The sequence below is a fragment of the Coregonus clupeaformis genome, chromosome 37 (genome assembly GCF_020615455.1).
Source record: "Coregonus clupeaformis isolate EN_2021a chromosome 37, ASM2061545v1, whole genome shotgun sequence".
Taxonomy (NCBI): domain Eukaryota; kingdom Metazoa; phylum Chordata; class Actinopteri; order Salmoniformes; family Salmonidae; genus Coregonus; species Coregonus clupeaformis.
Window position 1 is genome coordinate 2,240,695 of NC_059228.1, and position 27,268 is coordinate 2,267,962.

A 27,268-nucleotide genomic window follows, 5' to 3' on the forward strand; every position below is an offset into this window, starting at 1 on the left:
AAGTGGGCATCCAGCCAGGACGGGTTGTGCCAGCTCTAAGCTCCAGACCTCCAGTGCGCCTCCAGAGCCCGGTACGGCCTGTGCCAGCTCCTCGCACCAAACCAGTGGTGCGTGTCACCAGCCCGGTACGCCCCATACCTGCTCCTCGCACCAGACCAGTGGTGCGTGTATCCAGTCCGGCACAGCCGGTGCCTGCTCCTCGCACCAAACCAGTGGTGCGTGTCTCCAGTCCGGCACGGCCCATGCCTGCTCCTCGCACCAGACCAGTCAGAGGCAGCTGTCGCTCGTTGTCTCTGATTGGGGATCATACTTAAGTAGCCTGGTTGCCTACCTTAGTTGTGGGATCTTGTTCTATTTAGGCTTGTATGTGTATAGCCTGAGGACTTCACGTTACGTTGTTTTTTGTTTTGTTTTATGTTTATTGAGTTAATAAACATGTACGCTTTTCACGCTGCACCTTGGTCTGACCTGTCTCTCAACGTTCGTGACAAATGGAATGGTCTACCGTATCAAAAGCTTTGGCCAAGTCAATAAAAATAGCAGCACAACATTGCTTAGAATCAAGGGAAATGGTGACATAAATAGGACCTTTAAGGTTGCAGTGACACATCCATAACCTGAGCGGAAACCAGATAGCATACCAGAGAGAATACTATAGACAGTTGATTATTGACACGTTTTTCTAACACTTTTGCTAAACAGGGCAAAATAGAAAATGGCCTATAACAGTTAGGATCAGCTTGATCTCCCCCTTTAAATAAAGGATGCACCGTGGCTGCCTTCCAAGCAATGGGAACTTCCCCAGAGAGGAGAGACAGGTGAAAAAGGTGAGAGATAGGCTCGGCGATGATAGGGGCTGCAACCTTAAAGAAGAAAGGATCTAAACTTCAGTGACCACCTACAGGGAGAAACTTTGTAGCGGGGCAGGGGAAAAAGAGTGAGGAGCATCGGGGCTAGTCGCATTAGAAGGGCTGGAAGATGAGGAAATGTTGGACAGGCAAGGAGGCATGGCTGAGTCAAATAGGAATCCTGACTTAATGAAGTGGTGATTAAAGAGCTCAGCCATGCGTATTGGATGACTGTCATTCATATTTCATTCACCCAACTCAATTTAACATTGATAGGTTTAGGCTACTACATGATACTCAAATTTGCTACAACGTAGGTGCGTAGGTGCACAGGTCGAGAGACAAATTGGAGTAATCAAGGTGACAGACAGTGACACATTCAATACCGCCTTGCACACTCTTGCCTGCATATAGCTGATCTAGGGTGTAATCATTAGTCCAAACAGTTGCAAACAAGAGTTTCTATTGGACATATTCAGGTAGGTTCATCCCCGTTTCATTCTGTTTGCTTCCGTTTGAGAAATGTTTTTCAACAGAATCAGCGGAATTAATACACCCCTGATCACACACACACAGTTCACTTTCATAGCAGACACATACAAACAGCATCATCACTTTGCTCATTGTATAATTCTTTCTTGCATCTACGTGCTCTCCTCCTCTCACCTTTTCCTTTGCTTGTGGACTTCAGTGCACAACACAACAGCTGTCTGTGACCAGGCGAAAAAACCTTTCCAAGCCAAACCTTCATACCATAACTGCTAACCGCTACACACAGCCTACATCGTTGTCAATATCACCATATTAGCTAACGTCATAGTCAATATAGCTACTAGAACTAACGCGTTAGTAAACCAGCTACAATCACGCAGTACAGCGTAAGCAAGCAGTTTAGCAGTTACACCGGCAGGCCCTGGTGGCAATACAGTAATACAACCGAAAGCTTACTTTGACTTGGAATAGTTCCAGTGTTGGATAGCCTTAGCTAGCTAGCTAAATATAATTCCTCTCTGTTTGAGGCAGGTGTTTGAGTGGGCTAAATTAGCTAGCTGCATTAGCTAGCTAAGTAAGTGAAAGTGAAATAAATACAATGCAACATAGCTATCTATCTCTCTCTCTCTCTTTCTCTGCTGATTCTCCTTAATTTTTGAAGAAATTAATTTGGTCAAAACTGTTCAACTATTGTCTTTCTCTCTCTTTGGGTTACCTACTCACCACATTTTCTGCATTGCAGTGCTAGCTAGCTGTAGCTTATTCTTTCAGTACTAGATTCATTCTCTAAACCTTTGATTTGGTGGACAATCTGTCAGTTCATGCAGCAAGAGCCCTGATAGGTTGGAGGACGTCCAACCTAGTTGTCATAATTACTGTGGAAGACTGTGGAAGGGGGTGAGAACCATGAGCCTCTTAGGTTTTGTATTGAAGTCAATGTACCCAGAGGAGAACGGAAAATAGCTGTCCTCCGGCTACACCATGGTGCTAACCCAGAGAGTGCTGTTGAGGCTACTGTAGACCTTTGTTGCAAAACAGTGTGTTTTAATCAGTTATTTGGTTACGTTAATATATTTAGCACAGTTTTATCTAGAAATATTAACTTTTTTTTTGTAATGATCCTCAATTGGAGCCTCCATTGATGGAAACGTGGTTAGTGTTGATTTAACACTGGATAATTTGCTTTGTGTCAACCATGTTAGACAAGGTATTTTTTTCTAAGCCAGAGCTACGGAACTGTGAAACTCTGATTAGCTCCTGCATAATTAATTATATGTTTTAAGCAACAGAAAACAACTAAGGAAGTGTAAGGGTGTTCTACATTTACATTACATTTTAGTCATTTAGCAGACGCTCTTATCCAGAGCGACTTACAGTTAGTGAGTGCATACATTATAAAAAAATATATATATATAAAAAATAATCATACTAGCCCCCCGTGGGAATCAAACCCACAACCCTGGCATTGCAAACGCCATGCTCTACCAACTGAGATACATCCCTGCTGGCCATTCCCTCCCCTACCCTGGGCCAATTGTGCGCCGCCCCATGCGTCTCCCGGTCACGGCCAGCTACGACAGAGCCTGGTTTCAAACCAGGATCTCTAGTGGCACAGCTAGCACTGCAATGCAATGCCTTAGACCACTGCGCCACTCGGGAGTCCAAGAAAGCAGAGCACTTGAGTTCATAAAGCAAGATCCGCACATGAATTTGAAATATGTATATTATTTGTTTAGCAGGGACAGTACACAATAATCCAAAACTTGGACAATACTCAGGTATAATAGTGACAGATTTAGCTAAACAGCTCATTTTTATCCTTAGTCCTTGAGACACTGCCATTGGATCCTCTCCAAGCTGTAAAGCCATGCTGCTGCAACATTTTTAGGTCATATTTGTATCTAAAACTCACATGGTGTTCTCTTGGTTCAATCTTTCTACTGCACCACTGCAACCTAGTGTATTGTTTTTCTGTACTTTGTCCACCTTATTATCTGCTTTTGATAGATGTTTGCAGGGTACAATTATCTAAAGAGAACATTGCAGGGAAAACTCTTAATTTGGTAATTTCTCCTTCTTTTACTATTCAGTCTCAGTTTGATCCAATTTAGAGAATACATTTGATGCTACACGCCATGTGAGCTTTAGACACAAATATGACCTAAGAATTTAGCAGCAGCATAGCTTTACAGCTTGGAGAGGATCCAATGGGAGTGTCTCAAGGACTAAGGATAAAAATGAGCTGTTTAGCTAAATCTGGCACTAATATACCTGAGTATTGTCCAAGTTTTGGATTATTGTGTACTGTCCCTGCTAAACAAATAATATACATATTTCAAATTCATGTGCGGATCTTGCTTTATGAACTCTGCTCTGCTTTCTTGTTACAGTAAATTGTGAAAAAAATGATGAGAAGCAGTCTCAACTATGGTGAACTACTACAGTAGATTGCTATCCTTCCAGTCACCTCTGCTGTCTCCGGGCCCCAGAGTCCCGTTAATGTTCTGTTTTATTACTACATTAAAGGCAGGATAGAATCTCAATCAGAGTGGCAAAGGAAAACAGTACAATGGAGCTAAAAACTTGACACGCAACTGACTCCCCATAGACTATCATTCATCTGTAATATATACTGTACATCCTTGCCCTCTGACTCAGGTTTATTGTTGAGGTTGTAAGTGCTGTGTCACCCCCAGTCTGCTCAATCATTGTGCTGTGTTGTGTTTTACTCTGTCTCTGTAAAACCTGTTTCTGTCTCTGGTTGTTTCTCTGTCCTGCAGCTGTCTCACTGGCTCTGGCCTTGAATGGAGTCTTCACAAACACTATCAAGTTGATAGTTGGCAGGTAAATACATAATTGCAATACATCAACTAGACTCAAACTCTGTTTGGGGAAGGTTGAATTATATATCAAAGAGTATCTTATCTAAATTGGCATTCACCATTCAGTTATGCAGTGTGGCATTTAAATAATTAACAAAATGCCTTTGACATGTACCTTAAGTTAACTTTAGGTGGCATAAGCAATAAAGAAACCCTTTTAAGAGAGCGATTGATTGAAATGTCTTCTTCCCCTTCTCTGCAGACCCAGGCCAGATTACTTCCAGCGCTGTTTCCCAGATGGAAAGCTGAATGTTAAGATGCTGTGCACCGGAGAACCAGACCTGGTGTCAGAGGGACGCAAGAGTTTCCCCAGCAGCCACTCCTCTTGTGAGTATCAGTCAGTCAGCAGCCACAACACTGTTGATCATTATGTTTTAGGGATCAGTTTGAGCCAGGCAAGGCACAGAATCCCTAATCTTTATCCCAGCAAACCAAAATTGGTTCTGTGAAAGTTCCCTGAACAGCTGTTAGGTGGCGGCAAAGGTTCTCATAACACAAAAACTGTCCAGTTGTGCTGATGATTATACAATCGTTGTATAAACATTTGCCTGACGTTGCAAGAACATTCCCAGAACACATTACGTCTGTTCTTTAAAGGTTCTCAGAATGTTTCATTGGGTTGTGGGAACAATCTGGTGGGAACATTGTGGGGATATCACAAAATATATGTTCCCAAAACACCAAAACTGTCCAGTTGTGCGGATGATGTTACAAGAACGTTACCAGAACACATTTCTTTAGATTGTGTGAACATTATGGGGATATTACAAGAGATTGTTTCCCAAAACACAAAATCTGTCTAGTTGCGGTTCTGAATACTTTCCGAATGCACTGTACTTGGAACCAACATGCAGGACCTCCAGCAGGATGAGAGGCAAGAACCATTCATCCGCCAGCTCAGGGACAAGCTACATTATTCACAGCCCTGTGTGTCAGAACCAAGATGATTTGGAGTAGTCCAACCTGAGGCTACCACACCAGGTATTACTCTTCTGTTCCCATGCTGGAGACCAGGGCTTGATTCCAACCTGTTACAATGGTGCCAACATGTTGTGGCTGATCTTTCAGCGGGGGAGTGGGTGAATGTGTCAAAGACCTGACTGGGCCCAGCACTGTGTAGTATGGCTCGTTTTCTGTTGTGTTGGTGTTTGTGTACTTAGGAACATGTAACTTGGTTCCAGAAGAAAGCCACTTTCAATTTATTTAGGATGGGTGCTTTCATCAAGGTAAGTGTGTCTTGGTGTAACGTCGTCCCGAGGCTATTGCACACACAGCACATATAAGCCTGGGATATTAGCCATTCAAAGTTGGCCTTAGTGGGAGTAACCATAGAATTCTATATGCGTGACCTTACTAAGTAGCACAGTCAAAAAGTCATAATTATGGCTAAACCCTGCCCATTTCCACAATTGATCTTATTAAACTTGTATTTTAAACCTAACCCTAACTAATGAAGGCCAAGTTTGCTGCGTTTGTCCACCAGACCTTCCACGCATTTGGGTGGAAGTGTTTGGGAACAAGATTAGGTGTATTGTTACTAACATGACATCACTTTAGAGCGTATGCCTTCCTTCAGCACAACATGTCACCCTTTATAAAGCACATGTTTATTTCATATTCGACATAGTGGGTTATGTCACACAGTTATGCCACATTTATGAACCCTTTATAAAGCATGGCATACGGTTATAGATTCTTTGTAACACATTTATATAGTGCTTATGAAGGCATTATGAAGACTTTATAAAGCCTTTATAAGCTGAACGTAATTTAAAGTGGGACCCTTCACAATAAGATTCCATTTGTAAAGGGTTTATAAATGGGTTATAATTACGTTATTAACGATTATTTAATAATTTAACCATTAATAAACGGTTATATATCGCATTGGTCAAAATAGTGCAATAACTGGTCAGTGTTTGCCAAATAGTGAGCCAATATTTAACTCCAGTTATTAACCATCTATTAATGCACTTATAAATGCTTATAAGATTAACCCTTATTTATCATCATGCAACCTTATTTTCAATAGTTGCACTGTTGAACAATGGTTGTTTTCTCACTTTTGGGTGTGATGCATTGTGGCTTTCCCAGGAACAGAAGAGGTTGGTTTTCATGATGTGTCTGGACCCACCTTTGAAACCCTGATGCCCTGACCAAATTTACATCCAGGAAATTATTCAATCATAATTCCTAACATATTACCTCTTTACCATTATATCAACACACTTACCAGTTCTCTGTGATATTCCAAATATGGTGCACGCTCTGGTGGGAAATGGTAACCGTAATATCTTTGGTTGGTGAAACAGTGGAGGAGGTATCCTCTCACAACGTCTTCATACCCACCCTTCATTGACTGAACATGTTTAACAAAGTGTTACATCTTCTCTCATGTATGTAGTGATGAGTACCCAATACTGCCTATAAGTATGTCTAAGCTCTGAGTGAACTCAAAAATCATCTATAAATGATTTACCCACATGTAGAGCTGCTAAAATTATACCTTATTTTAAAGTGGCAATTCACTGACCATTAACAAATGAGTTACCAATATTAAAACAGCTGAAAATATACCTTTAGAGAAAAGTTGAATATTTACATTTTAGCCATTTAGCAGACACTCTTATCCAGAGCGACTTACAGGGCAATTAGGGTTCAGTGCCTTTCTCAAGGGCACATCGACAGATTTTTTACCTAGTCGGCTCGGGGATTAGAACCAGCAACCTTTCAGTTACTGGCACAACGCTCTTCAATCAATCAATCAATTTTATTTTATATAGCCCTTCTTACATCAGCTAATATCTCGAAGTGCTTTACAGAAACCCAGCCTAAAACCCCAAACAGCTAGTAATGCAGGTGTAGAAGCACGGTGGCTAGGAAAAACTCCCTAGAAAGGCCAAAACCTAGGAAGAAACCTAGAGAGGAACCAGGCTATGAGGGGTGGCCAGTCCTCTTCTGGCTGTGCCGGGTGGAGATTATAACAGAACCATGCCAAGATGTTCAAAAATGTTCATAAGTGACAAGCATGGTCAAATAATAATCAGGAATAAATCTCAGTTGGCTTTTCATAGCCGATCATTAAGAGTTGAAAACAGCAGGTCTGGGACAGGTAGGGGTTTCGTAACCGCAGGCAGAACAGTTGAAACTGGAATAGCAGCAAGGCCAGGCGGACTGGGGACAGCAAGGTGTCAGCATGCCCGGTAGTCCTGACGTATGGTCCTAGGGCTCAGGTTCTCAGAGAGAAAGAGAGAACGAGAGAATTAGAGAGAGCATACTTAAATTCACACAGGACACTGGATAAGACAGGAGAAGTACTCCAGGTATAACCAACTAACCCCAGCCCCCCGACACATAAACTACTGCAGCATAAATACTGGAGGCTGAGACAGGAGCGGTCCGGAGACACTGTGGCCCCATCCGAAGAAACCGGACAGGGCCAAACAGGAAGGATATAACCCCACCCACTCTGCCAAAGCACAGCCCCCCGCACCACCAGAGGGATATCCTCAACCACCAACTTACAATCCTGAGACAAGGCCGAGTATAGCCCACAGAGGTCTCCACCACAGCACAAACCAAGGGGGCGCCAACCCAGACAGGAAGATCACGTCAGTAACTCAACCCACTCAAGTGACGCACCCCTCCTAGGGACGGCATGAAAGAGCACCAGCAAGCCAGTGACTCAGCCCCTGTAACAGGGTTAGAGGCAGAGAACCCCAGTGGAGAGAGGGGAACCGGCCTGGCAGAGACAGCAAGGGCTGTTCGTTGCTCCAGAGCCTTTCCGTTCACCTTCACACTCCTGGGCCAGACTACACTCAATCATATGACCTACTGAAGAGATAAGTCTTCAGTAAAGACTTAAAGGTTGAGACCGAGTCTGCGTCTCTCACATGGGTAGGCAAACTGTTCCATAAAAATTGAGATCTATAGGAGAAAGCCCTGCCTCCCGCTGTTTGCTTAGAAATTCTAGGGACAATTAGGAGGCTCGTGCTCTTGTGACCGTAGCGTACGTATTGGTATGTACGGCAGGACCAACTCGGAAAGATAGGTAGGAGCAAGCCCATGTAACGCTTTATAGGTTAACAGTAAAACCTTGAAATCAGCCCTTGCCTTAACAGGAAGCCAGTGTAGGGAAGCTAGCACTGGAGTAATATGATCAAATTTCTTGGTTCTAGTCAGGATTCTAGCAGCCGTATTTAGCACTAACTGAAGTTTATTTAGTGCTTTATCCGGGTAGCCGGAAAGTAGAGCATTGCAGTAGTCTAACCTAGAAGTAACAAATGCATGGATTAATTTTTCTGCATCATTTTTGGACAGAAGATTTCTGATTTTTGCAATGTTACGTAGATGGAAAAAAAGCTGTCCTTGAAACAGTCTTGATATGTTCGTCAAAAGAGAGATCAGGGTCAAGAGTAACGCCTGAGGTCCTTCACAGTTTTATTTGAGACGACTTTACAACCATCAAGATGAATTGTCAGATTTAACAGAAGATCTCTTTGTTTCTTGGGACCTAGAACAAGCATCTCTGTTTTGTCCGAGTTTAAAAGTAGAAAGTTTTCAGCCATCCACTTCCTTATGTCTGAAACACAGGCTTCTAGCGAGGGCAATTTTGGGGCTTCACCATGTTTCATTGAAATGTACAGCTGTGTGTCATCCGCATAGCAGTGAAAGTTAACATTATGTTTTCGAATAACATCCCCAAGAGGTAAAATATATAGTGAAAAACAATAGTGGTCCTAAAACGGAACCTTGAGGAACACCGAAATGTACAGTTGATTTGTCGGAGGACAGACCATTCACAGAGACAAACTGATATCTTTCCGACAGGTAAGATCTAAACCAGGCCAGAACTTGTCCGTGTAGACCAATTTGGGTTTCCAGTCTCTCCAAAAGAATGTGGTGATCGATAGTGTCAAAGGCAGCACTAAGGTCTAGTAGCACGAGGACAGATGCAGAGCCTCGGTCTGACACCATTAAAAGGTCATTTACCACCTTCACAAGTGCAGTCTCAGTGCTATGATGGGGTCTAAAACCAGACTGAAGCATTTCGTATACATTGTTTGTCTTCAGAAAGGCAGTGAGTTGCTGCGCAACAGCTTTTTCTAAAATTTTTGAGAGGAATGGAAGATTCGATATAGGCCGATAGTTTTTTATATTTTCCGGGTCAAGGTTTGGCTTTTTCAAGAGAGGCTTTATCACTGCCACTTTTAGTGAGTTTGGTACACATCCGGTGGATAGAGAGCTGTTTATTATGTTCAACATAGGAGGGCCAAGCACAGGAAGCAGCTCCTTCAGCAGTTTAGTAGGAATAGGATCCAGTATGCAGCTTGAAGGTTTAGAGGCCATGATTATTTTCATCATTGTGTCAAGAGATATAGTACTAAAACACTTAAGTGTCTCTCCCGATCCCAGGCCCTCGCAGAGCTGTGCAGATCCAGGACAGCTAAGCCCTGGAGGAATACGCAGATTCAAAGAGGAGTCCGTAATTTGCTTTCTAATGGTCATGATCTTTTCCTCAAAGAAGTTCATGAATTTATTACTGCTGAAGTGAAAGCCATCCTCTCTTGGGGAATGCTGCTTTTTAGTTAGCTTTGCAACAGTATCAAAAAGAAATTTTGGATTGTTCTTATTTTCCTCGATTAAGTTGGAAAAGTAGGATGATCGAGCAGCAGTGAGGGCTCTTCGGTACTGCACGGTACTGTCTTTCCAAGCTAGTCGGAAGACTTCCAGTTTAACCACTAAGCTACCTGCGCCTCTTCTCTTCATCATGCCATGCACGCGGCATTTTGGCCACTCACTGGCTGCCTTCTGCAACTAGCTACAGTTGAAGTCGGAAGTTTAGATACACTTAGGATGCAGTCATTAAAACACGTTTTTCAACCACTCCACAAATTACTTGTTAACAAATTATAGTTTTGGCAAGTCGGTTAGGAAATCTACTTTGTGCATGACACAAGTAATCTTTCCAACAATTGTTTACAGACAGATTATTTCACTTATAATTCACTGTATCACAATTCCAGTGGGTCAGAAGTTTACATACACTAAGTTGACTGTGCCTTTAAACAGCTTGGAAAATTCCAGAAAATGATGTCATGGCTTTAGAAACTTCTGATAGGCTAATTGACATCATTTGAGTCAATTGGAGGTGTACCTGTCGATGTATTTCAAGGCCTACCTTCAAACTAAGTGCCTCTTTAATTGACATCATGGGAAAATCAAAAGAAATCAGCCAAGACCTAGGAAAACAAATTGTAGACCTCCACAAGTCTGGTTCATCCTTGGGAGCAATTTCCAAACGCCTGAAGGTACCACGTTCATCTGTACAAACAATAGTACGCAAGTATAAACACCATGGGACCACACAGCCGTCATACCGCTCAGGAAGGAGACGCGTTCTGTCTCCTAGAGATAAACGTACTTTGGTGCGAAAAGTGCAAATCAATCCCAGAACAACAGCAAAGGACCTTGTTAAGATGCTGGAGGAAATAGGTTCAAAAGTATCTATATTCACAGTAAAACGAGTCCTATATCGGCATAACCTGAAAGGCCGCTCAGCAAGGAAGAAGCCACTGCTCCAAAACAGCCATAAAAAAGCAAGACTACGGTTTGCAACTGCACATGGGGACAAAGATCGTACTTTTTGGAGAAATGTCCTCTGGTCTGATGAAACAAAAATAGAACTGTTTGGCCATAATGACCATTGTTATGTTTGGAGGAAAAAGAGGGTTGCTTGCAAGCCGAAGAACACCATCCCAACCGTGAAGCACGGGGGTGGCAGCATCATGCGGTGGGGGTGCTTTGCTGTAGGAGGGACTGGTGCACTTCACAAAATAGATGGCATCATGAGGAAGGAAAATTATGTGGATATATTGAAGAAACATCTCAAGACATCAGTCAGGAAGTTAAAGCTTGGTCGCAAATGTGTCTTCCAAATGGACAATGACCTCAAGCATGCTTCCAAAGTTGTGGCAAAATGGCTTAACCCTCCCGTTGTCCTAGGGTCAAAATGACCCGCCACTGTGTTGAACCAACTTTATTTAATTTTTATATTTTGGGGATCATTTGTGAGAAGGAGGCAGTGAGACTTTAAAGAAAGTATCACTGCCTCCTTCTCACAAATGATCCAAAAAATATAAAAATTATATAAAGTTGGTTTAACACAGTGGCGGGTCATTTTGACCCTAGGACAACGGGAGGGTTAAGGACAACAAAGTCAAGGTATTGGAGTGGCCATCACAAAGCCCTGACCTCAATCCTATAGAAAATATGTGGGCAGAACTGAAAAAGCGTGTGCGAGCAAGGAGGCCTACAAACCTGACTCAGTTACACCAGCTTTGTCAGGAGGAATGGGCCAAAATTCAGCCAATTTCTTGTGGGAAGCTTGTGGAAGGCTACCCGAAACGTTTGACCCAAGTTAAACAATACTAATTGAGTGTATGTCAACTTCTGACCCACTGGGAATGTGATGAATGAAATAAAAGCTGAAATAAATCATTCTCTCTACTATTATTCTGACATTTCACATTCTTAAAATAAAGTGGTGATCCTAACTGACCTAAAACAGGAAATGTTTACTAGGATTAAATGTCAGGAATTGTGAAAAACTGAGTTTAAATGTATTTGCCTAAGGTGTATGTAAACTTCTGACTTCAACTGTAGGTGTTCCTTTTGTCCAGGTGGGAAAGGGCAGTGTGGAGTGCAATTTAGATTGCATCATCTGTGGAAGCTTGTGGAAGGCTACCCGAAACGTTTGAACCAAGTTAAACAATTTAAAGGTAATGATTGGGGTGATCAGTCCTTGTGTCACGTCTCCTCCCGTTGCTCCCCTCCGGCGCTCTGATTCGCCGGTCTATTGAGCCACCGGTCTGAGCGCACCACCTCGGCAACACCGGAATGGAAACCCAACGCACCCTGATCACCTCCAGAGCACCTGCACCTCATCTCATCACCACCCCTATATAGCCCTGGAATGTTCAGTGTTGTGTTGTGTGTGATTGTTAGTGTCTGGTCGTGTACTCGCTTTTTGTTGTTCTCTTGCTCAGTGTTAAGTAAACCTTTACATCGTTGATTCCTGCGTCTGCGTCCTGCCTCTTCGTATCCTCAGTACTCGTCACACCTTGGTTCCAAATATTGGGGAAAATGCCAGAGCTAAGGATGGTGTTAAAAAGTTTAAGTATAGCCAATTGGAATTTGTGGTCTGTATATTTTATCATTTCATTTAGGATACCATTAACACCACAGGCCTTTTTGGGTTGGAGGGTTTGTATTATGTCCTGTATTTCATTCAATGTAATTGGAGAATCCAGTGGGTTCTGGTAGTCTTTAATAGTTCATTCTAAGATTTGTATTTGATCATGTATATGTTTTTGCTGTTTGTTCTTTGTTTGTTCCTTACTCTCCGCATCTCCCTCTCTCTCTCTCCCCCCATCCCTCAGTTGCGTTCTCTGGCTTGGGCTTCACCTCCTTCTACCTGGCTGGGAAGCTGCATTGCTTCACGGACCAGGGCCGCGGGCGCAGCTGGCGTCTGTGTGCCATGTTGCTGCCCCTCTACAGTGCTGTGATGATCGCCCTGTCCCGCACCTGCGACTACAAACACCACTGGCAAGGTCCGTCACGGTCTCTGTCACAGTCACGCCACATCCAAATTAATCATCAGATTTGACATTTAGGTCCAGGAGTTTTCTGACCATGTGACTTACAGGCTGTTAAATTCAGTCAACTGTATTATCCAACATGGGGGAATTAATTTTGAAACATTGCTTTAACTATCCCCAAATTCCCTGGTTTTCAACTAATCCTAGTTGAAGGATTCCCGGATCGTAATTCCAGGAATCTTCCAAATAGGATTTCTGGAAAACTGGGGAATTGCAACCCTATCATCACGATGTACACAGAAGACATAAAAAACCAAAATCACCATGAATGTACTTAAAATTGTAGGCCTACATAAGATTACTAGAATACACATAAACTCGGTATCTAAGGCCCACAGTTTTCCTGGTATATTTACATTTACATAATTTATATCTATGCCAGCACTCAAGGCCCCAGTTCTGGCAGGATACATACAGACTGACTGTTTGTTTCATCTGTCAGCCTGTGTAGGTTTAGTTAGGAGCCAAAACCATCTTCATCACATTATGACCACATGAAAAAATACTACAGTATACTATAGTAAACTGTAATATACTATAGAATACTATACTTCACACGGTAGTATCTATCGATCATGTGTAGAACTTATTATAGAATGTTGTAGTATACTGTAGAATACTATAGTAAATACTACATTATTATCTTCAAAAAAGCACTGTAGTAAATGCTACAGTAATGTCCGCAAAAACACTACAGTCCGCAAAAACAATACACTTTTTAAACTATAGTAACTACTACGTTATTTCATTTGCATATACCCTGCCCATTCCCCTCCCCATATCGCTGTCACGCTCGTTGAAGGACGGGTCAGACCAAGGCGCAGCGTGAAATGCATACATGTTTATTATAAAGATAAACACATGGACAAAAACAACAAAACAACGTAAAGTGAAGTCCTCAGGCTAAACACAAATACAAGCCTCTATACGGAACAAGATCCCACAACTAATGATTGCCAATAGGCTGCCTAAGTATGATCCCCAATCAGAGACAACGAGCGACAGCTGTCTCTGATTGGGAATCACACCCGGCCAAACATAGAACTACAACACCTAGAACGTAAACATAGAAAATACAACATAGAACTCCACACCCTGACTCAACATACAAGAGTCCCATGAGTCAGGGCGTGACAGTACCCACCCCTAAGGTGCGGACACCGACCGCACAAACCTGCCTCTGAGGCGGATCCGGCTCCGGGCGTGACAACCACATTCTCTCTGCCTCCCCGTTGCGCCCCTGGTCTGGTCTGGACCTCGGCGCACTGCTTCCCCTCTCCTTCCTCCCACGATGTACCAATCCCTGTCTGGACCCTGGTGTGGCAGACCCCGAACCTGGAGAGGGGCTGATGTCTGGATCTGGACTGGAGCCGCTGACCGGAGCTGGACTGGGCACCGGTGGAGCGGACTACTCTGGCTCCGGAGTGGAGCTGCTGACCGGAGCTGGACTAGACCCCGGTGGAGCGGACTGCTCTGGTTCCGGAGTGGATCCGCTGACCGGAGATGGACTTGGCACCGGTGGAGCGGACTGCTCTGGCTCCGGAGTGGAGCCGCTGACCGGAGCTGGACTGCACCCCGGAGGAGTGGCTACTCTGGCTCCGGACTGGAGCCGCTGACCGGAGCTGGACTAGACCCCGGTGGAGCGGACTGCTCTGGTTCCGGAGTGGATCCGCTGACCGGAGATGGACTAGGCACCGGTGGAGCGGACTACTCTGGCTCCGGAGTGGAGCCGCTGACCGGAGCTGGACTGCACCCCGGAGGAGCGGCTACTCTAGCTCCGGAGTGGAGCAGCTGACCGGAGCTGGACTGGACCTCGGTTGAGCGGACTGCTCTGGCTCCGGAGTGGAGCAGCTGACCGGAGCTGGATCAGGCACCGGTGGAGTGGACAGCTCTGGCTCCGGAGTGGAGCAGCTGACCGGTGCCGGACCAGGCACCGGTGGAAAGGGCACGGGCCGTGCCGGACTGGACACACGCACCACCGGTCTGGTGCGAGGAGCAGGTACGGGCCGGACCGGACTAGGAACACGCACCACTGGCTTGGTGCGAGGAGCAGGAACTGGCCGGGCCGGACTGGCGACACGCACCACTGGCTTGGTGTGGGGAGCAGGCACGGGCCGTACCGGACTGGGAACACGCACCACTGGTCTGGTGCGAGGAGCATTTACGGGCCGGGCCAGACTGGCGACACGCACCACTGGCTTCGTGCAGGGAGCAGGCACGGGCCGTACCTGACTGGAAACACGCACCACTGGCTTGGTGCGAGGAGCAGGAACGGGCCGGGCCGGACTGGGAACACGCACCACTGGTCTGGTGCGAGGAGCAGGAACGGGCCGGGCCGGACTGGCGACACGCACCACTGGCTTGGTGCGGGGAGCAGGCATGGGCCGTACCTGACTGGGAACACGCACCACCGGCTTGGTGCGAGGAGCAGGAACGGGCCGGGCCGGACTGGAGACACGCACCACTGGCTTGGTGCGGGGAGCAGGCACTGTTGTGGAAAATAACCACCATACTTTATTACAAAAAAGGTCTTACAGAGTTTTTGTTGCACCAAGAAATGACTTTATTAAAGTTTCCAACAAAGCCGATACTCGTCTGCAGAGGAGCACCCCTTCTTAAGGTCTTTCTCCATCTTATATAGTCCTCTTCAGTTTTCCCGCTCTTTTATTGCTCTGCCAACTTCCTTTGTCCCTGAGGACGGCTGAACTATTACTCCAACCAATCACCCGCTCCCCTGTACCTCACCCGCTCAAGCTGTAATCGATCAAGGAGATACCAAAGAGACAAAGGTCTAGCCCAAACTCTATTCAACCCTGGTGCCGCTCCCTTCACTGTGTTTGAAGAGAGAGACAAAAGGCAGCCATGGATTTAAGTAAGAGCAAGCACTTTGACCCTAGGGCAGTTTTCCTCTACTCCCTCACACACACAGTGAAATGCCCCAATAAAATCCCTAGCCCAGTAACAAACAATTCTAACTCAATGTTCGTGATTAACCCAGTTCTATCTTCTAATTTATTAAAGAATATACATCAGCACGGCCGTACCGGACTGTGGAGGCGGAATGGAGGTCTGGAGCGGAGAGCTGGCACAACCCGTCCTGGCTGGATGCCCACTTTTGCACGGCACGTGCGTGGTGCTAACACAGGACGCACTGGACTGTGCCGGCGCACTGGCGACACAGTGCGTAGCTCCACATAACACGGAGCCTGCACGGTCACACGCTTCCTAGCGTGAGTACGGGGAGTTGGCTCTGCTCTGAACCCAGGCTCCGCCAACCACCCTGTGTGCCCCCAATTTTTTTTATCTTGGGGCTGATTCTCAGGCTTTCGTCGTGACCGCGTCCTCTTGGGTCGGCGTTTCTCCTCTCCTGCCTAGGCTTCCTCCTTCGCCCAGGGTCCTCTACCGGCTACTCTGTCCTTCTCCACCCTCATCCCTTTCAGGGCCTCCATCTGCTTGGCCAGATCCTCTCTTATCTCCCCCCAAGTCCATGATCTCTGCTCCACTACCTGTGTCCAGGGTGTCTGCTGCTCCTGGGCACGCTGCTTGGTCCGTCTTTGGTAGGATCTTCTGTCACGCTCGTTGAAGGACTGGTCAGACCAAGGCGCAGCGTGAAAAGCATACATGTTTATTATAAAGATAAACACACGAACAAAACAGCATAACGTGAAGTCCTCAGGCTAAATACAAGCCTCTACACGGAACAAGATCCCACAACTAATGATTGCCAATAGGCTGCCTAAGTATGATCCCCAATCAGAGACAACGAGCGACAGCTGTCTCTGATTGGGAATCACACCCGGCCAAACATAGAACTACAACACCTAGAACGTAAACATAGAAAATACAACATAGAACTCCACACCCTGACTCAACATACAAGAGTCCCATGAGTCAGGGCGTGACAATCGCAATTTGTGCCACCCATAAGTTAGAAACCTACATGCCAAGTATAGACCATATACGGTATTGTGTTCCCTACATGTTATCGAAAAAGAGCTGAAGCGCTGAACTATCTGTTCAGACCCCAGTCCTACCTACGGGTTATGGTAAATTTGCTCTTTTAGTATTTCTCCAGTTGGTTTCTTGAAGGAGAAAGCCTTCACTTCTATGTCAAAGATAATACATTTAAAAAACTACAGTAAATACAACAGTATACTACAGTCTGCAAAAACACTACAGTAAATACTAAAGTATACTGCATTTCGCAAAAACACTACATGAATTACTATAGTATATACTACAGTTTCCATTTACTACAGTATTTATACTATAGTTACTGTAAATAGTACAGTAAACTACAGTATATTACAGTGAATACTACAATAAAGAATGCAAAAACTATACAATTAATACTATAGTATTCATACCATAGTATACTATAGTATTTTTTCATGTGGGTGGTTTATCAAATATGGTGCTGTCTTGTTAACATTACTCTGCTAAGCCACTTGATGTAACAAGAAGTGTGTCATCACCACAGAGACTCACAACACTGATGTCAATAAACGAACCACAGTCATTAAGTAATCAACCAGGGGATAGGAACAGAAAGCTAACCAGGGTGTAGCAGTGTAACTCATGAAGTGGATAAGAGGTACCGAGGTACTTCTTATGGTAGAGTATCTTATGATAGGTGATAGGTAGAGTATCTTATGATAAGCTGTAGACCACACTATTTACCAAGAGAGTTTTCATCTATATTTTTCATAGCTGTCTATTTACCACCACAAACCAATGCTGGCATTAAGATTGCACTGAATGAGTTGTACAAGGCCATTAATCAACAGGAAAACGCTCATCCAGATGCAGCGCTCCTAGTAGCAGGGGACTTTAATGCAGGGAAACTTAAATCCGTTCTACCTAATTTCTACCAGCATGTTAAATGTGCAACCAGAGGGGAAAAAACTCTAGACCACCTTTACTCCACACACAAAGACGCATACAAAGCTCTCCCTCGCCCTCCATTTGGCAAATCTGACCATAACTCTATCCTCCTGATTCCTGCTTATAAGCAAAAACTGAAGCAGGAAGCACCAGTGATTCGGCTAATAAAAAAGTGGTCAGATGATGCTAAGCTACAGGACTGTTTTGCTAGCACAGACTGGAACATGTTCCGGGATTCTTCAGACAGCATTGAGGAGTACACCACATCAGTCACTGGCTTCATCAATAAGTGCATCGATGATGTCGTCCCCACAGTGACCGTACGTACATACCCCAACCAGAAGCCATGGATTACAGGAAACATCCGCACTGAGCTAAAGGGTAGAGCTGCCGCTTTCAAGGAACGGGACTCTAACCCGGACGCTTATAAGAAATCCCGCTATGACCTCCGACGAACCATCAAACAGGCAAAGAGTCAATACAGGTCTAAGATTGAATCATACTACACTGGCTCTGACGCTCGTCGGATGTGGCAGGGCTTGAAAACTATTACAGACTACAAAGGGAAGCACAGCCGCGAGCTGCCCAGTGACACAAGCCTACCAGACGAGCTAAACCACTTCTATGCTCGCTTCGAGGCAAGCAACACTGAAGCATGCATGAGAGCACCAGCTGTTCCGGACGACTATGTGATCACGCTCTCCGTAGCCGATGTGAGTAAGACTTTTAAGCAGGTCAACATTCACAAGGCCGCAGGGCCAGACGGATTACCAGGACGTGTACTCCGAGCATGTGCTGACCAACTGGCAAGTGTCTTCACTGACATTTTCAACATGTCCCTGACTGAGTCTGTAATACCAACATGTTTCAAGCAGACCACCATAGTCCCCGTGCCCAAGAACTCTAAGATAACCTGCCTAAATGACTACCGACCCGTGGCACTGACGTCTGTAGCCATGAAGTGCTTTGAAAGACTGGTCATGGCTCACATCAACAGCATAATCCCAGAAACCCTAGACCCACTCCAATTTGCATACCGCCCCAACAGATCCACAGATGATGCAATCTCTATCGCACTCCACACTGCCCTTTCCCACCTGGACAAGAGGAACACCTACGTGAGAATGCTATTCATTGACTACAGCTCAGCATTCAACACCATAGTGCCCTCAAAGCTCATCACTAAGCTAAGGATCCTGGGACTAAACACCTCCCTCTGCAACTGGATCCTGGACTTCCTGACGGGCCGCCCCCAGGTGGTAAGGGTAGGTAACAACACATCTGCCACACTGATCCTCAACACGGGGGCCCCTCAGGGGTGCGTGCTCAGTCCCCTCCTGTACTCTCTGTTCACCCATGACTGCATGGCCAGGCACGACTCCAACACCATCATTAAGTTTGCCGACGACACAACAGTGGTAGGCCTGATCACCGACAACGATGAGACAGCCTATAGGGAGGAGGTCAGAGATCTGGCCGTGTGGTGCCAGGACAACAACCTCTCCCTCAACGTGACCAAGACAAAGGAGATGATTGTGGACTACAGGGAAAAAAAGAGGACTGAGCACGCCCCCATTCTCATCGACGGGGCTGTAGTGGAACAGGTTGAGAGCTTCAAGTTCCTTGGTGTCCACATCACCAACGAACTATCATGGTCCAAACACACCAAGACAGTCGTGAAGAGGGCACGACAAAGCCTATTCCCCCTCAGGAGACTAAAAAGATTTGGCATGGGTCCTCAGATCCTCAAAAAATTCTACAGCTGCACCATCGAGAGCATCCTGACTGGTTGCATCACCAGTACATCACAGGGGCAAAGCTCCCTGCCATCCAGGACCTCTATACCAGGCGGTGTCAGAGGAAGGCCCTCAAAATTGTCAAAGACTCCAGTCACCCTAGTCATAGACTGTTCTCTCTGCTACCGCACGGCAAGCGGTACCGGAGTGCCAAGTCTAGGTCCAAAAGACTTCTCAACAGCTTCTACCCCCAAGCCATAAGACTCCTGAACAGCTAATCATGGCTACCCGGACTATTTGCACTGCCCCCCCACCCCATACTTTTTACGCTGCTGCTACTCTGTTAAGTATTTATGCATAGTCACTTTAACTCTACCCACATGTACATATTACCTCAACTACCTCAACTAGCCGGTGCCCCCGCACATTGACTATGCAACGGTACCCCCCTGTATATATAGCCTCCCTACTGTCACTTTATTCTATTGTATATATAGCCTCCCTACTGTCACTTTATTTTTACTTCTGCTCTTTTTTTCTCAACACTTTTTTGTTGTTGTTTTATTCTTACTTTTTTGTTTAAAATAAATGCACTGTTGGTTAAGGGCTGTAAGTAAGCATTTCACTGTAATGTCTGCACCTGTTTTATTCGGCGCATGTGACCAATAAAATTTGATTTGATTTGATTTGATTTGACTTCAGGGCACCGAGTTTCCAGGTCCTAAAAGGAAACCTGTCTCTCTCTCTTTCACACACACACATGCAAATACACACAAACACACAAACACACGCACACAACAAACACACACACACACACACACACAGGGGTAATTGGAGGTTTCTATGAGGAAGAGGGTGATACGTGTGTGAATCTCAAAGCACTGGCGATGACAGTGAGGTAACACGTTTTCTATGGTGTCTTAACTGCCGTCTCAATCCCCACCAACATGGACAGTAACGTCCAGAGAGAGAGAGGGATAGAGAGACAGAAAGCAAGCACACAGCATTGAGTGATTTCCTGAGAGAGAGTGAGAGAGAGAACCAGAGAGGCGAGAAAGAGAGAGAGCTTTGATGTCCAGTGATAAAGTGACAGCAGATATGAGGCATTAGGCAACATTGCTGTCAGACACCACTAATTACTTTTAGAGGGATCCCACATGAAAAAATACTAGTTTACTATAGAATACTACAGTACATACTATAGAATTATGTAGTAAACTGTAGTATAACGTAAAATACTATACTATACACTGTAGTATCTATCGATCATGTGAAGTACTTAGTATAGAATGTTGTATAATATTATAGTAAATGCTACAGTATTATCCACAAAAAAACACTATTGTATATACTACATTAATGTCCGCAAAAACACTAGTCTGCAAAACCACAAAGAAATATGTATTATAGTAAATACTACAGTATTTAATTTGCATATGCCCTTTCCCCTCCACCATATCCCAATTTGTGCCACGCATAAGTGAGAAACCTACATGCCAAGTATAGATCATACTGTATATTGCCTTCCTTACAGGTTATAGAAAAGAGCAGAAGTGCTGAACTATTTGTTCAGTCCTACCTAATGTGGCCTTTTAGTATTTCTTCAGTAGGTTTTCTCAAGGAGAAAGCCTCCACTTCTATGTCAAAGATAGTAAATACTGCAGTATACTACAGTCTGCAAAAAAACTATAGTAAATACTACAGTATATTAGTCCAAAATCAGCCTGGGAGCTCCTAATAGCCTGCTCTGTGAACCGTGCTGGGTGGATAACACCACACACTCTTCCCCATTAAGGGATGATTTAGCCCCTGGGTCCTTGGTATATGTCTGGGGTTCAGCTCAAGCACTGGAGAAGGCACCCGTACTGAAGCATCAACACCATCAACCTTTAGATGACTCTATACATATCATGATACATTTCAAATCACCAGCTCAAGGACAGAGCCTCCACATCATTAGTTTGGAATGTATCCCTACTTTTAGAATAGTCATCCATCTCGACTGCATAGTTAAAATGTGCAGCTTGTGTGAGGTCATCAACAGGAGAAACTACTGTCTCTGTTCCAATATGCACTAGCATACACTAGTTGAAGCAATTCATTGGACATGTCTTCTAAGTGGGATGCTACAATGGACATTGGAATGTGGCCAGTCTATTTTCAAGCACAATTTATGGTGCAGGTGTTAACTTAATTTCTCCAGCTGGACAGATAAATAGTTGTTTCCAAAATCTTGTTGAGTCTAGTTCAGCCGGTCTAACTACTGCACAAGTTAGTCATTCTCTCTTCAACATTACAATGTATTTGTTTGTGAAAAGTTGTTGTTTTTGGATCACAAATCAACATTACAATTTAGCACTTATTTTCAAAAATTGATCATGACTAGGAAATCATTTTGTTCTCAGCTATGGTGACAAAGTGACAGATGGTCTGTCCAAGCCAGGGACATGTTCAGACTCAGCCAGCCCCAGTAATGACAACAGCCCAACGTTCACCCGATCTTAGCCCAACATTCACAAGAGCAACTGATAAAACTAAATTAGCTGACATTTCCAATGTAAACACCATTCATGAAGTAAATCACCAATGATTCATGCACTGAATAAATAACAAAGTACCCACGTTTATTTCCTATGGTAGATTTCTGAGATATAGATACGTTTGACCTAAAGTACAATCTAGCAAAACTTGTCTTATGTCCTGTGTGTGGTCGAGTGTGGCTCATTTGGTAAGAGTGTGGCACTAATAACGCCAATGTTCTGGGTATCACTCACATAGACATACAAAAAATGTAGTAGGCTCACTATACTGTAACTTGCTTTTGGAAAAACCGTCTGCTAAGTAGCATGTTATTATATGTACATTATTAATATATTATTATTATTCCACAGATGCCTTTGTTGGAGGGGTGATCGGCCTGCTTTTTGCCTACATCTGCTACCGGCAGCACTACCCCCCATTCCTGCACATGGACTGCCACCTGCCTTACGCCAGTCTGGCCAAAGCCCCCCACCTCGTCTCTGCCCAGGGCGACCCCCTGGTCCTGCCCACTGAGAACACCACCAGTCTGCCTCTGAAGGGGCTGACAGTGGGGCCACCCCTACCCCCAGACCTGGCCCGTAGCCTCACCCCCACCCATCGAGCACCCAACCCCCTCTCACTCACACAGACTGAGTAGCTAACACTTACACATTCCAGTGGACAGCACTGTACCGCCTCTCCCCCTCTCAACCTTTCTCCCAGTCTCTCGCCTTCCTCCACCCATCCTCGCTCTTTCTTTGATTTTTTCCCCTGCCTGAATCAGGAGCCTTTCAGTGGTCTATATTTAGAGAGGCTGTGTATGTGTTGGAATATAGGACAACACTGCTGGAGCAAAAAGGCAAAAGAACATGAAAAAATTAAAATAAGGGCCAGTTGCGCTAAATCAACATTCAACGGCTATGACATAGAGTGCCGTCGGAAAGTATTCAGACCCCTTGACATTGACCACATTTTGTTACGTCACAGCCTTATTCTAAAATTGATTAAATAAATAAAAATCCTAAACAATCTACCCACAATACCCCATAATGACAAAGCAAAAACAGGTTTTGAGAAACGTATTTACATACTGTAAGTATTCAGACCCTTTGCTATGAGACTCGTAATTGAGCTCAGGTGCATCCTCTTTCCATTGATCATCCTTGAGATGTTTCTACAACTTGATTGGAGTCCACCTGTGGTAAATTCAATTGATTGGGCATGATATGGAAAGGCACACACCTGTCTATATAAGGTCCCACAGTTGACAGTGCATGTCAGAGAAAAAAACAAGAATTGTCCGTAGAGCTCTGAGACAAGATTGTTTCGAGGCACAGATCTGGGGAAGGGTACCAAAACATTTCTGCAGCATTGAAGGTCCCCAAGAACACAGTGGCCTCCATTATTCTTAAAAGGAAGAAGTTTGGAACCACCAAGACTCTTCCTAGAGCTCGCCGCCTGGCCAAACTGAGCAATCGGGGGAGAAGGATATTGGTCAGGAAGGTGACCAAGAACCTGATGGTCACTCTGACAGAGCTCCAGAGTTCCTCTGTGGAGATGGGAGAACCTTCCAGAAGGACAACCATCTCTGCAGCACTCCACCAATCAGGCCTTTATGGTAGAGTGGCCAGACGGAAGCCACTCCTCAGTAAAAGGCACATGACAGCCCGCTTGGAGTTTGCCAAAAGGCACCTAAAGACTCTCAGACCATGAGAAACAAGATTCTCTGGTCTGATGAAATCAAGATTGAACTCTTTGGCCTAGTCAGGATCGAGGCAAAGATGAACGGAGCAAAGTACAGAGAGATCCTTGATGAAACCTGTTCCAGAACTCTCAGGACCTCAGACTGGGGTGAAGGTTCACCTTCCAACAGGACAATGACCCTAAGCACACAGCCAAGACAACGCAGGAGTGGCTCTGGGACAAGTCTCTGAATGTCCCTGAGTGGCCCAGCCAGAGCCCGGACTTGAACCCGATCTAACATCTCTGGAGAGACCTGAAAATAGCTGTGCAGAAACGCTCCCCATCCAACCTGACACAGCTTGAAAGGATCTAAAGAGAAGAATTGGAGAAACTCCCCAAATACAGGTGTGCCAAGCTTGTATCCCCATACCCAAGAAGACTCAAGGCTGTAATCGCTGCCAAAGGTGCTTCAACAATGTTCTGAGTAAAGGGTCTGAATACTTACATAAATGTGATATTTCCATTTTTTTAGGTAGAAAATCCTAACTAATTTCTGGTTTTTAGGACTACAAGCTGGAGAGCTCAATGGAGCACTCGATACATTAGATGTCACAACTCCCCAATTTGATTCATGAGATACAATATCTAATCCAGTGGTGGAAAAAGTAACCAATCATCATACTTGAGTAAAAGTAAAGATACCTTAATAGAAAATGACTCAATAAAAGTGAAAGTCCCCCAGTAAAATTCTGCCTGAGTGAAAGTCTAAATGTATTTGATTTTAAATATACTTAAGTATCAAAAGTAAATGTAATTAAAAAAATATATACTTAAGTATCAAAAGTAAAAGTATAAATCATTGAAATTTCCTTATATTAAGCAAACCAGACAGCACCATTTTCTTGTTTTTTAAAATTGATTTACCGATAGCCAGGGGCACACTCCAACACTCAGACATAATTTACAAACAAAGCATGTGTGCTAGGAGTCCGCCAGATCAGAGGCAAAATGGTTGACCAGGGACTTTCTCTTGATAAGTGAGTGAATTGGACCATATTCCTGTCCTGTAAGCATTCAAAATGTAAAGAGTACTTTTGGGTGTCAGGGAAAATGTATGGAGTAAAAAGTACATTATTTTCTTTAGGAATGTAGTGAAGTAAAAGTAATCAAAATTATAAATAGTAAAGTAAAGTACAGATACCCAAAAAAACTACTTAAGTAGTGTTTTCACTTAAGTACTTTATACCATTGATCTAATCGCTTCGACAGTGAGGGAAATCAGACTACAAAATCTGATAGCTAACACATTTCGAACTTTGAGAGCACACATCCGCTAAAATGACCAAATGTATGGTCACTAAAGTTGTCCAAACTGTATTCTATTACTATGCCTCTGCCTTAGTCTTAGACCCACCGAGGTTGTTACTGCATTGTTCCCATCTCTCCTGTTGCTGGTTCTCCATGGCAACATAATGATAAATATAGCACCAATGCATTCATGGAGAGAAGCACTGTTCGATGACAGAACAATCTTCTACCCAGTCCTGTGTTTATTTCTCTTTTCCCAATTCCTCCCATTCTTTCTATCTGTTTCTCTCCATCCAGTTTCTCTTTTTCCTCAAATGTTTATCATGTCATCTTTCTTATCCCTCCATGATACTTCTCTCTCTCTCTTCTTTTTCTCTTCTCCCTTCTCTTTCTCTTTCGATCTTTCTTACTCTTTCTTTATCTCCCACCCTCTCTCCCTCCTCCATCTCCCCCCGCTCCCTCTCTCACACTCTCTCTCGCTAAGTATTCTCTCCCTCTCTCCTTCTTGCCATGGCGTGGGCTGACTGGGTATTTACCATTTCCTGCACTGAGGTAGATTTGAATACAGATTAAAGTTCAATGAGGGCAATTAATAACGGGCAGGTGGAATTGGTATGGTGGAAGAGCGTTGATCCGGGCATTAACTCTAATCCTCATTATGTTGGGTTAGGCAGCACTGCTTGTGAGGACATTAGGGTCAAATTAAAATTAAGCAGCCCCAAAGACAGCCCAAGCATTGCAAATAGATTTTAGGCAACAGTGGCCTCACAAAATAAATAGACATTGTAGAATTCTAGAGGGGTTAGGGCCATTACAGAGGGTGTGTTTCTTGAAGTCATTCCTCATTACTCCTTACTGGGTCTTGAGTTATGCCAAGCTCAATTTGAGTGCCAATTTATAAAAGGAAATACTAAGGACGGTTGATTTCCAGCAACTGAAAGTGTTCTGTGATGTAAGCAACTAGAAGTTATTTAGAGAGATAACATATTCCTCCTTGTTAGTCATCAAACTGATTTGCATAGCCCCCCTAAGCAGATATAGTTCAGACTAAGATGAATTGGCATATTTTCGTTAATGCTGAAGCATACCGTACCATTGCTGTGACATTATAGGGAAGGGCTGAGCTGAGCTTCTGCATTTTACTTAACCTTTTACTGCTGTGGGCTAAATCAGGGTAACACAGAGTGTTTCTTGAAAGTCTTAAGCAAATCTACTTTGAAACAAAAGTATACACCTCAAACACATGGTTATGGGCTTACAAAAAAGAACACACCTGTTCCATGTCAGATATAGAGTTGAAATGTATTCAATTTTGAGTTTGTATCCCAATATTACACGTTATATACATCACAGAAGACTGAAATATAACAAAACTGTTTGAGATAGAAAATCACTGGATTTTCTGCGCTTAAAAAAAATACGTGTTTATTAATTATGAAATTATGACAAATATTAATAACATTCCACCCATGAGGCCACTAGGTCATTTGACTGCAGGAAAGGGCTACCTGCTTGCTGCCCCATCCAGCACTACTCACCATAATACAGAATGAGGGACGGCAATTCAGCACCCAAGTCCACCCAAAAAGGAAAACAAAAGACTACAGTGCCTTGCAAAAGTATTCATCCCCCTTGGTGTTTTCCCAATTTTGTTGCATTACAAACTGTAATTTAAATGGATTTATATTTGGATTTCATGTCATGGACATACACAAAATAGTCCAAATTCGTGAAGTGAAATGAAAAAAATTACTTGTTTAAAAAAATTCAAAAAAATAACAAATGGAAAAGTGGTGCGTGCATATGTATTCACCCCCTTTGCTATGAAGCCCCTAAATAAGATCTGGTGCAACCAATTACCTTCAGAAGTCATATAATTAGTTAAATAAAGTCCACCTGTGTGTAATCTAAGTGTCACATGATATGTTACATGATCTCAGTATATATACACCTGTTCTGAAAGGCCCCAGAGTCTGCAACACCACTAAGCAAGGGGCACCACCAAGCAAGTGGCACCATGAAGATCAAGTAGCTCTCCAAACAGGTCAGGAACAAAGTTGTGGAGAAATACAGATCAGGGTTGGGTTATAAAATAATATCTGAAACTTTGAACATCCCACGGAGTACCATTAAATCCATTATTAAAAAATAGAAAGAATATGGCACCACAACAAATCTGCCAAGAGAGGGCCGCCCACCAAAACTCACGGACCAGGCAAGGAGGGCATTAATCAGAGAGGCAACAAAGAGACCAA

General features: G+C 44.1%; 1 protein-coding gene and 1 non-coding gene across 2 annotated transcripts in view; both read left to right on the forward strand.

Moving 5' to 3' along the window:
• The window catches only part of LOC121553304 (phospholipid phosphatase 4-like), a 154,534-nt gene extending 131,634 nt beyond the window's left edge, over positions 1–22,900 (forward strand). The window contains exons 4-7 of the mRNA XM_045211459.1: positions 4,121–4,184; positions 4,425–4,549; positions 12,664–12,834; positions 22,394–22,900. Coding sequence (XP_045067394.1) covers positions 4,121–4,184; positions 4,425–4,549; positions 12,664–12,834; positions 22,394–22,680 — 647 coding nt within the window. The 3' untranslated portion in view covers positions 22,681–22,900. The remainder of the gene's footprint in view (positions 1–4,120; positions 4,185–4,424; positions 4,550–12,663; positions 12,835–22,393) is intronic.
• On the forward strand, positions 16,930–16,983 carry LOC121553790. Its single transcript, XR_005997576.2, has one exon. It is a non-coding gene; the product is annotated as a U7 small nuclear RNA (small nuclear RNA).
• Positions 22,901–27,268: the final 4,368 nt, after the last annotated feature.